The sequence below is a fragment of the Typopeltis vanoorti genome, chromosome 23, assembly GCF_054136105.1.
Source record: "Typopeltis vanoorti isolate ZY-2024b chromosome 23, IOZ_Tvanoo_1.0, whole genome shotgun sequence".
Taxonomy (NCBI): domain Eukaryota; kingdom Metazoa; phylum Arthropoda; class Arachnida; order Uropygi; family Thelyphonidae; genus Typopeltis; species Typopeltis vanoorti.
Genome location: NC_143571.1, coordinates 2058283 through 2070632, shown reverse-complemented (window position 1 = coordinate 2070632; position 12350 = coordinate 2058283). Strand labels below are relative to the sequence as shown.

Sequence of the window (12350 nt, the reverse complement as noted above, 5' to 3'; positions counted from 1 at the left end):
CACTTTTCCAGATTAAATTGACATCCATTATGTTTTGCCCATATTGTCAGCCTATTTAAATCATTCTAGTAGCAAATTATTTCATTTATCATTTACCATATCAACGGTGGGCAAACTGCGGCTCACGGGCCGCATACGGCTCCCAAATCTATCTGTGCGGCTCCTGAGACAATATTGGTTTTTATTGCTATTTTTCCTAAATTTTTATATTAATAATCTATAGTAGTATACTATGTACCATTATTAGAATATTTTATTTCATAAATGCTTTAAAGATAAGTAAAAAACTGATATTTTGAAACTTTAAATTTTTAAGCTTTTAAATGGTACTGGTCAAAAGGGTTGTTAACGTGGATTTTATAATTGTATTTGGTTGGTAAAAAGTGTTTCGACATTTGATGGCCTGTGTCGCTCCCACCAAAATTAGTTCCAAAAGTGACTACTATGATTGCTGCATTACCCATGCCTCCGTTGCAGAAAATAATATTTTCTGTGGCTCTTGAAAATTCAAAAATGTATGAAAAGTATTATATGTGGCTCTTATTACCGAAGAACTTGTCCACCCCTGTACTATATCATTTATGTACAAATTAAACAGCAGTGGTTCAAATGTACCAGTTAGTATAGGATACTAACTGGTATGATAAAACTGAACTATTAAAGTATCTGTAATATTATTTTTAACATGTGAAATATGAAATATTTTTTTTAAAGCTAAAAAATTACCAGAGAATAAGAATATTAGTGCTTCAGAATTCAGAGCTGCTACAATCTCCGTTTAGTTAGTGTTTTGTTGCTCCCCTGTCCCCCAGTTCTCTTTCTATTTATCATGCAACAAGAATCACTTTCGATTCCTTTCTGCTGTAAATAACTGAAAATCAATTTTAGTATAATAGAGCAATGTTATTTTCTAGAATTCCCGACAAGAATTAAGACTTACTAAACTAGACCTGTCTAGACATGCATTCCATTTAAATTGATTTATAGTCTTATTTCAGGTATCAGTGCACATTGTAAAATTGTATCAGTCAAAATTTTGTATTTTGATTCAGTGTTGATTCACAATTTGAATTTGATTCAGCTTCTGTCAGTACAAAGATTTTTTTTTTGTTGAAAATATCAAATAAAATATCAATGAAAATATTTTTTGTACACCAAGTTGGGACTTAGCCAACTAAATTGTATTCTATATTGGCTTAAGTAAGAAACAAACATGATGCAATCTCATGCAGATTGGCATCACCCAGTTAAACAAGGAACTTTGTTTCCTTCAGGACACCAGAGCAAACAGTAAAAAGTAGGCTATTAAAACAAACACAATCTCAAAATGAAGTAACGTATGGACATAACTGGTGTTATTGAAACAAAGAAGACTAAAACAGATGAGTTTCTGCTAAATAATAAATATGGGATGTTATATGAATAGATGATATTTGACCAGAAATGCTGAAATATGGAGGTATAAAAGTCCTAGAGTGGCTGTACTGCATAGTTCAGAAGGCCTGGACAGAGGGACGAATTCCTGATGATTGGAGTAGAGCTCTCATAGTACCCATATATAAAAAGGGAAGTAAAACTGAATGTGAGAATTACAGAGGTATTCTCTACTGAGTGTTCCTGGTAAGATTTATGCTAGTATACTTGAGAAACGGATGAGAAGAATTGTGGAAGAAAAGCTTGGTTAAAAATAAGCTGGATTCAGGCAAAATAGAGGCTGCCAGGATCAAATCTTCATTTTACGACAAATAGTTGAGAAATCATGGGAATATAACAAAGATCTGTATTTTAAAGTTTTGTCGATCTGGAAAAAGCATATGATAAGGTGCCAAGAGAGAAGCTATTCAATATGCTACAGTTATATGGTGTCAATGGGGCATTATATCAAACAATACTTAGTCTTTATTTGAGGTGTAAATCAGCAGTTAGGATTGAATGAAGTACAGGAAGATGGCTTAATGTTAAATTAGTTGTGAGACAAGGATGTACATTATCCCCTCTGTTATTCATTATCTATATGGATCACATTATGAAGGAAAGTGATATTAAACATGATATCAAAATTGGAGATGTTAATGTCAGCTCTTTGCTTTATGCGGATGATGTTGTAGTTCTAAATAAATCCGCTACAAGTTTGCAGGATTCTCTGACTAAATTGAATGACTGTTGAAATAAAAAATGTATGAAGGTCAGCAATAACAAGACAAAGACAAACGAAAATAGGCAGAATCATTGAAAATGTCCACTGCATTGTGAATGGAGAACCTATAAAACAAGTAAAACATTTCAGCTACTTAGGCACAATTTTTAGTGAAGATGGTAAATTAAATATGGAAATAGACAACAGAATCCACAAAGCTGGTATGGTAGGAAGTCAATTGAAAAAATTCATATGGAATAAGAGAGAAATTAGTCGGAACACTAAATTAGCTGTATACAAGACAGTGTTCAAACCAGTTTTAACTTATGGATATGAGAGCAGGGTTAGAAGTAAAACACTTGACCAAAGACTAGAGACTGCAGATATGTGAGGCCTGGGAAAGATTAGGGGCATTAACAGATGGCATCAATAGCAATATCATATTAAAAGCGAGGATATTAGGAAAGAACTTGAGATTGTCAGCATCCAGGAATGCATTAGCAGAGCTAATCTCAGGTGGTATGGTCATTTAAACAGAATGGGCGAGGAAAGAAGAGCAAAACAGGTGTTCTCTGCTAGGTTGGCAGGAAAATGATCCAGAGGAAGACAGAGATATAGGTGGATTGATACAGTAAAAAGTGCCTTAAACTAGGGGCTGGCAACCTTTTCGTACTTGCAGGCCACATTCAACTTTTATTTTTAATAATCTGGCTGCAAGAGTTTAACTAAGTGACAATAGTGAGCGGAAAAATACTTATCAATTTTTATTATATCAATCTTAAAAAACACAGAAATATTTAAAGTACGAGATAAAGTACGACATTCTCGTAATGACGTCTGATATTGTATTCTTTCATAACAGCAACACTTTTATGATAAATAAGACAACGGGATTTACCCCCCATTTTCAATAAAGAAGTACTTGCTGTTCCATGCATCATTAAACTGTCATCCTTCATCTGCAATTTTACATTTTCTTGAACCCATTTTTGAAATTATTTTTAACAAATATATTTCCTCTGAAGATAATCATCTCATCCGCTTGCTAAACGGGTTGAGTCCACTAAGAAGAGAGGTTCACCAATTATCGCGATCTTTAGCCATTTCATTCATGACTATAGCTGGATGGTTCTTTCAGCAACTTTATCCAAGTACTGCTTGGTCTGCCTCTAGGTCTTTTTCTTCATATATATATATATATCCATTCAGAGCTAAATATGGGAGTCCATGAGGGACCATTCTCTGAATATGACCAAACCATCTCAGTTGATGCTTAATGATTGTGTCTATTATATTATCTGGGAAGTTTAAATCTATTCTGACTTGATCATTAGTCTTGGGTTGCATCCGGTGGGTGTTATTAATTTTTCTGAGGCATTTCATTTCAAATGCTTGAAGTTTCTTGATTGGTTGTTGAGTTAATCTCCAGGCTTCTGAAGCATAAGTAGCCTTTGGGATAATAATTGTTTTACATAATTTTAGACTCCGGATTTTTTTGTTTTTTCATATTTTGTGTAGTTTATTCATGTTGGTCCAACCTAGGTTTAGCCTGCACTTTACTGTTTCCATATTGTTGAGGTTACTAGATATAAGACTGCCAAGATAAACATATTTATTAACTTGTTCCAGCAGGTGATTTTCAAGATTTATAGAAATATTTTCTTCTTCTCTATCTATCTTCATTATTTTTGTTTTATGATGATTTATTTTCATACCGTAAGTTTTACAAGAGTCATTTAAAATATTAATAGTTTTTTCTAGCTGTGGTTTAGAACATGCTAAAATAATGATAATTTATGTGATTAATGTTGTTACCATTTTCATCAGCTATGGTTTTACAGACTTCTTCTAGGAAGAACTGAATCAACGGCTTGCTTAAAATCTATAAAACAACAGTATATGGGCAGGTTGTATTCCCAATATTTTTCTGCTTATTATTAATGGTGAAGATATGGTCTATAGTGGATCTATGCGGCCTGAATCTTGCCTGGTTTTCCTCTATGATTTTTTCTGTAAGCACCTATGTTCTCTTTTGTATAATTCGAATGAATAGTTTATAACTATGACTTAAGAGTGTTATGGGTCTATAATTTTCACACATTCTTTTATCTCCTTTTTTGTGCATTGGTATAATAATTCCTGTTTTCCAGTCAGTTGGAATTATTCCAGTATAAAGAATTTGATTAAATAAATTCATTAAGAAATTAATAGCTTCCTTTCCACCATATTTCCATAGTTCTATAGATATTTCATCTTTACCCGTAGCTTTTGAACGTTTCATTTGGTTTATTGCATTTATAATTTCTGCTGGATTTATGGGTGGTGCCTTTTCATATATCATCTTGTCTGTTATACTTTCCTCTTCCTGTTCTTTTTGAAATAATGTTTGATAGTAGTCCTTCCAAATTATTTTAATATTTTGTAATGACCCAGTTTCTAGATTATTTTTATCTTTCGTTGTTAATGGTTTATCTTCATAGATCTTAGTTAATTCTTTGATAATTTTGTATACCGTTTTATTATCATTTCTTTTATTAGCTTCGCACAGTTTTGCTTTTTCCTCCAACCAGTTATTTTTGGCAGATATGCACATTTTATCAATTTTGTTTTTAAGATTCTTATAATGTTGTTTATTTTCTTCTGTATTTTTTATATTTAATATATGCTTTGCTAATCTTTTTTCTTCTAAATTATTTAGAATTTCAGGAGTTATTCATTCATGATTTGGTCTTGATGTTGTACCAAGTATGTTTCTTGCAGTACTTGTAAAAATTTTTTTACCTTGATTCCATGTATTTTTTATATTGTCATAGGATAATCTTCTAAACTCATTTCCTATTAGTGTCTGATAGTTAACTTGCATAGATTTCTCTTTCAGTTTTGACAGGTTCACTTTGTTGATAGGAGCTCGTGATTTACGATACTTGAATTTTAGTTTAATTTTTGCTGCAAGCAGTTCATGGTCAGTGTTGAAGTCTGGAGTTTTTAAAGTTCTAACATTTTGCACTGATGATTTCCAATTGTGTTTGATTAGAATGTAATCAGTACAGTTCTTTATTGTACCATCTGGTGAGGTCCATGTGTATTTGTGGGAAGGTCTATGGAAAAAAAGGGTATTACAGATAAATTGATTATTTGCTTTACAAAATTCTAATATTCTTTCTCCTCTTTCATTTCTGTTATCAACTCCGAACCTGCCCATGACATCCTCCATGCCTGGGGTGAACTTCCCAATTTTGACATTAATCACCCATCACTATTAATATATCTTTCTTATTGGTCTTGTCTATTAGATCTTGCAACTTATCATAAAAGGTATCGATTTCTTCATCTTCATGTGACTGGTCGGGGGCATAGATTTGAATTATTGTAAAGTGAACATTTTTTTCTTTACCTTTTAATCTGATAGCGATGTCAAAATCTCGGTTGTCGTCGGATGAAGTCGCCTTTGTTATCCTCACTCGTAACAACTCAGTCCAAGTTGCACAGCGATATCATGGAGTATAGGTATAAAATTATTTTTAATTTATTATTCATATTATAAAATGGTTATTTAAATAATTCAACATACGGGCCACATGTCATGTAAGTATGGTTGACCTTTTATGGGCTGCCAAAAATGCACGTCTGGGCCGCACACGCCCATGGGCCACCAGTTGCCGACCCCTGCCTTAGACGATAGAAATGTAAGATCTGATAATGTTGGAGTCTTGACAAACAGACTGATTTGGAGGAAAATTGTAGAAAGGGAGTCAGTAATATCAAGTCGCCTTTGTTATCCCCACTCGTAACGACTCGGTCCAAGTTGCACGGCGATATCATGGAGTATAGGTATAAAATTTTTTTAAATTTATTATTCATATTATAAAATGGTTATTTAAATAATTTAACATACGGGCCACATGTCATGTAAGTATGGTTGACCTTTTATGGGCTACCAAAAATGCACATCTGGGCCGCACACGCCCATGGGCCACCAGTTTCTGACCCTTGCCTTAGACAATAGAAATGTAAGATCTGATAATGTTGGAGTCTTGACAAGTAACAGACTGATTTGGAGGAAAATTGTAGAAAGGAAGTTAGTAATGATGCAAATTTTTCATCATTACTGGAGGATGTTATATTCATACAACAGTGATTAGGAGGATAAAGTAGTAGTGATGGATTATTCTAGTCTCGCAGATTGTTCTACAAAGGAAGAAGTGGAGAAATGTTTTGTCATTAGAGAAGGTAGTTGACATAATGAAAATGGAAAAGCTGCTCCTTGTTGGAAATCTAAACAAAAGTGTATGTTCAGAGAAAATTTGGAGAAAAGAGCAAATCCATAATAATGATAAATGACTGCTGAAATTCTGTTCAGAACATGGACTAGTCATCACTAACAACATATTTCAACATAAAGATGTACACAAATTTTCATGGAGAGAAAAGACACAAGAAAAAAGAAAAGTCTTATTGACTGTGTTATTGTTAATAATAATATATCTTCATGGTGGCTTAAGATAAAAGAATATGCAGGGGATTTGAAATTGGAAGTGATCATTTGGTTTTAAAACTATAAAAATACATATATTGAAAAGAAAAATATGTAAGAAAGTTTTAAAAAGAATTAAAGTTGAGCAGCGTTTGGAGGTGAACTGCAGACTCACCTATACAAATGTTATTTAAGGAAATATGAGAGTTTGAAAACAATGACCAAACTTCGAAGGCTGAGTGGCAAACTCTGAAGAAAACATTGATTTATTCAGCTAGAGAGGCATGGGGAAGTTATTTGCAAAAGTGAAATCAAAACACCATGGTGGACACAAGAAGTTAGAGGCAGTTGTGAGAAATGAGAAACCCTGTTGAAAGTTCCTAACAAGTAAGTCAGCAGATGCCCTGAGATAATACAGAAAATAAAAAAAAAAGCTCTAAGCTATGTGCAAAATAGCTAAACAAAACTGATATTATAAAGGTGGCAAATTATTCTAGAGTCTTTTAGAGACTTCAGAATACATGAAAGAGTATAGTGAAGGAAATCTGATTGAAGTGATTACTTTGAAATATTATGCAATGAAACAAGAAGGAATAGAATAGTGGTGGAAAATATCAAGTGGAATTGATGTCAGGAATGCTTAAATATTGAGGTATAAAAGTTTTATAGTAGCTACACTGCATAATTCAAAGGTCAACTTTCAGATGATTGGAGTAGAGCTCTCACAGCTCCTTTTTGTGAAAGGGGAGGTAAAATTGAATGCACGAATTACAGAGGAATTTCTAAGCACTAAGTGTTGCTAGTAAAATTTATGCCAGCATACTTGTGAAGAGGCTAAGAAAAATTGTGGAAGAGAAACTTGAAAAAGAACCAACAGGTTTTCTTCCAGTTAGAGACTGTCAGGATCATATTTTCACCTTATGATGTTGTTGAGAAATATAACAAAGATCTGTACTTAAGTTTTGTAGATCTGGAAAAAAAACCATGCAACATTTCAAGAGAAAGTTTCAAAATGTTACATTTATAGAGGGTAAATGGAACATTATTCAGCACAGTACATAGTCTATATTTATGTTGTAAGTCAGCAGTTAGAAATGAAGGAAGAACAGAAATATGGTTAAAAAAAAAATCTATAAAAAAAAGTGGAAGACAAGAGTGCACACTATCTCTGCTGTTATTCATCATCTATATGGATTACATTATGAAAGAAAGTGGCATTAAACCATATGAGATTTGAAGATATCAAACTTTACTTTATGCAGATGATGATGTACTCCTAAATAAATTCAGTGCAAGAAAATTCTTTAACTAAATTTAATATCTGTAACAAATTTGGTATGAAAATCAGCAATAAATACATAAAGGCTGTGAAAATAGCCTTTGTGTATTTATTGTGTATTAGGTAGGACTATAGAAACTTCAACTGAATTCTATACAGAACCTATACAGGAAGTAAAATATTTCTGCTATATTAAGCACAATATTTAGTGAAGATTAAATATGAAAATAGACAACATAATAAGCCAAGCTGGTATGGTGGTGAATCAGTTGAATAATTATATATGGAATAAGAAAGAAATTACCCAATACACCTAACTAGCAGTATTCAAGAAGTATCATATCAATTTTAATTTATGGATCTGAGAGTTTGGTTAAAAATAAAACAGCTGATCAAAGACTAGAAACCACAGATATGAGAGTTCTGAGAAAAATATTAGGGAAGTAAACAGATGGCATGAATGGCAGAATCGTATTAAAAATGAAGATATTAGGAAGGACCTTAACATTGTTTATCTTGTTAGTATTCAGGAATCGTGTGAACAGAGCCGGTCTTAGGTGGTATGATTAGTTAAACAGAAAGGAAAATTTAGTGAAACAAGTATTGGACGCCATGATAACAGGAAAAAGGACCCAAAGGAAGACTGAGATCTAGGTAGATTGATTCAGTCAGAAGTGTCCTAGAGGATAGAAATATGACAATATTAGACGATATCCTTTGAGGATATACAGTAAATTGATGATGTATAAATGGCCAATTCTTTTTTCTTTTATTTTATAGATTTATACAAAAGCACAGAAATTGCATGGAGTATTTCTCACAGCATTACTCTTAACTCTTGTACTTTGAGTGGAGGGTTTTTAGCAGTCAATCAATATAAACATTACATTGAACTAACTTTTCCTCTAAAGCACAATGACTTCCTTCCCCATGTGTTGCCAGTGCAGATAGCACATATTGTTCTTGTGCTAAATAGATTAAGTCAGAATGTGTAAGCAAATTAGCTAGATTAATTTAAAATTTCAGCAAGTGAACATTTCTGATGTGGATTGTGGTAGTATTCTAGAGAATTCTGTTTACTGTTATTGAGGGATTTGAATTTTCACTGTTTGCAGTAGTGAGCTTAAAGTAGCATTGGTTCTTTGGGTCTCAGACTAGGACTTCTCTGGTTTGTTATAGTGCATTATTTTGCTGTCATTGCATTCACTGTAGTCCATGTCTACTGCATATATTCATGCTTTCATGGTTTATATTTTTCTCTCTATTTTATTTTTTTCATTTATTATATATAGAAAATGTTTTTCCAAAATAATTTAATTTTTATTTATTTATTTATTTATTTTTATTTAGGCCAAATATCTTGAAACATGAAATGAAAGTTTTCTTTGTGAAATACAATGATCCCATTTATGTGAAACTTGAAAAATTGGACATTATGATTAGACTGTCTTCTCAGGCGAATATAGCTCAGGTTTTAGCAGAGTTAAAGGAGTAAGTACAGTTGATGACCTACTTTAAAATATCTAAAAGTATACTATTTTTGCTTGCTTCACTGTTCTGTTCTTTTATTCATCCTTAAGTACATAAAGTGAAAAGTGATCCCTATTAATCCTAGTCATCAAGTGACTTTTGTATGTGCATACTCTTTGAGTAAGTCTTGTACTTCATCCAAAAATTGTTACTTAAATCTGAACTTAAACGGTAGTTAAGAAATGAATGCAACATATATTACTGTTTTAAATGAGTAGTTGTTATAAATCAATAGGTATAGACAGTATTTGCATTTAGTTTTATTTTTTTTGTTATTGTTAGTGGTCAAATTATTAGTTTTTACAGATTTTCGTATCTCTTTAGAAGAAAATTCAGGTCAGAACAATAGCAAGAAGAAGCCATTTCATCTCTTCAGTTGCTTTTATATTGGATACGTGATGAAGTATTTTTTGAAGATGGTCTGTAACTGACTAGTGGATTTTGTCAGTGTTGATCTACAGAAATGGAAAACTGAGATAGAAAGCTTTCAACATCAGTTGTTACCTTTAAAAGTAACTTGTTTCTTGTTCAACCTTTTGATTTTCTTTCTTGACTTTAGTAGTATATCATACTAGATATTGAATCTGTTTGGTGCAGCTATATACCAGATAATTTTAAAGTTTTGTTTATTTACTTTTAAATTTATTTTCTCCCTGCCATCTGCTAATATTTATGATCTGCTGATACTTTCTCTTTACATTGTTATAGTTGACATATCCCCATCCCAATTAAAAATATTCTCATCTGATGGGTTTATATATCACTTTTACCTATCATCTGTCTTCACACTACCTATGAGTGCCTCTCTGCTTATTCATTCCTGATAATGTGTCCTCACATATAATATCTAGGACTGTCTTGTGATTTTCATTGTAGATGGGGGGAGTTAGTTTCCTTCCCCCATCTACAGTGAAGCCCTGCACTTCACAGCACTTTTTATTTTAGTCTGTGCTGCTCTTTATATTGTGGGTTAAACCAGTCCTCCTCACAGTTCTTTTCATCTATTTTCATCTATCTTTTTTTTTATTTGCGGTCTCCCCCCCCCCCCCCCAAATTGAATGAATAATAATCTCACACATATAGTAGAGAAAAAAAAAAGATTAGCAGGAAAAGAAGGGACAGTATAGAAGAAAAAAGAGAGGAAATAAGGAAAGAGTAGTATATGGTAATCCCATGGTAAAAGGTAGATATTAGGGACACGCAGAATACAAAGAGGAAAAATTGAAGATATAAAAGGTGACAAGTATGAAATGAGAGAGGATATGAAGTTACTAGATAAATCATAAAATGGGTGAGTGTGGAGGGGGGGGGGAAGAGTAAAGATCATAAGGTTGTTGCCGTTGTATGATAATGGATTGAGAAGAAGGAGAAACTAGGGAAGATGCAAGGAAGAGAATGCAAGTAAGCGTACAGGTACCCTGAATGCAAGTGATTAGAAAGGAAATGATCAGAAAGCATGTGTGTATACATGCAGACATACATCCCTGAGGCAAGTGAGTCTGAGAATGGGAATGATCAAGAAATGCTAATTTGTAGTTTTTCAGGTCTCAGATAGAATAGAACAGTCGTTACAAGAAGCAAGGATAGCTCTAGGCCTAAGGGAATATTGCAGTTAATGTGCATGAATGGCATCAGAAATGAGGATGAAGAATGTTTGGTCTTGCATAGTTTTCTAAAAATTGACATCAGTAAGACCTAGTTGACAGAGGATAGCATTTGGGGGGAGGGGATAGAATTGCAACTAGTAAGAGTAGGAATTCAACAGAAGTGCGGGATTGAGTGGCAAAGTGTATTTGAGTCTGGTGTGCACAAGATAAAATCTTTTATTAGATATATAGATTGCTGCTATAGACTGCAATACAAAGAAAGAGAGAGAACTGTAGATGATATGCATCAGTAAGTTAGCTCTGTGAAGATAAATAAACATTATGGGTGGTAGTTAGATTTGAAAGGGATATGAAGGGATGGTCTTGCCCTTTCTTCTTTGAAATATGAACCCAGGAAATTGAATTAATGCAGCTGCTAAGGTATAGTTACCTGAAACAACTTGACATGATGAAGGAAACCTGTAGTTTGAGAGTGCAGGATTTGGTGATATCATCAGGTTTATTCATAATCAAGATCACCACTTTGCCTCCAGCTGGAAAAAGTGATCAAGCAATCTTAACCAGGAAGGTTGTTAAACATGTAGAATTTTCAGTTAAGAGATAATGTATATGGTATTATAGAGCCTCTGATTATAACATATTTATTTGGTAGTTTAGAGCATTTCCATGGCATAAGAAACTGCAATGGAAAGACATTATTCATAGTGGGGAAAGGATCAAGGGGTATTTGCAGGAAGCTGTATGAGACTTGAGTACCTAGAATCTGGAGGATGAGTAGCATTGCTAGGCAGGAACTACAAAAAAAAAAAAAAAAAAAATAATAATAATAAAAAGTTTGTGCAAGAATATAAAGAGAAAGGTGACCATCAGTCTCATGAACAGTGTTTTGCACTGCTGATCAGCCTTCTTACCTTTGCAAGAAGGCTGATATGGAGGGAAATTAGCTGAGTAGATCAAGCAGATGCAGAGTGAAATTAAGAGAATTTTGAATATGCATGGAAGAGTGAAGACGACTGAAATGAATGATGCCCAAATAAAAGAGGTAACCAAAGACTTGTGAGTGGCATTGTATTATTATGGTCTAATATATTATTATTATTATTAGAGGTGTGGTGAATGAGATATACTGCTATATTTTGTGACATAAATTGTGATATAATTTGTGAGGAAATTTGGTTCACTATCCTGGAGCTTTCGTACTTTGGTGTATGCTATAGTACAAACACCACAAGGTTTGTTTTCTAGGAGGTAGAATTGAGTCGAGTAATTGAGATGCTGGATATGAGAAGTAAGTGAGTAAAAGAGTTGGCAGTGGTAGTAGGA

The 12350-nt window shown here is 33.2% G+C and overlaps 1 protein-coding gene across 1 annotated transcript in view; it reads left to right on the top strand.

The window, feature by feature from the left end:
* Positions 1 to 12350, top strand: part of LOC150093572 (AP-1 complex subunit beta-1-like) — a 287854-nt gene that overhangs the window by 140195 nt on the left and 135309 nt on the right. Inside the window, exon 9 of the mRNA XM_090413097.1 lies at positions 9241 to 9381. Coding sequence (XP_090269223.1) covers positions 9241 to 9381 — 141 coding nt within the window. The remainder of the gene's footprint in view (positions 1 to 9240; positions 9382 to 12350) is intronic.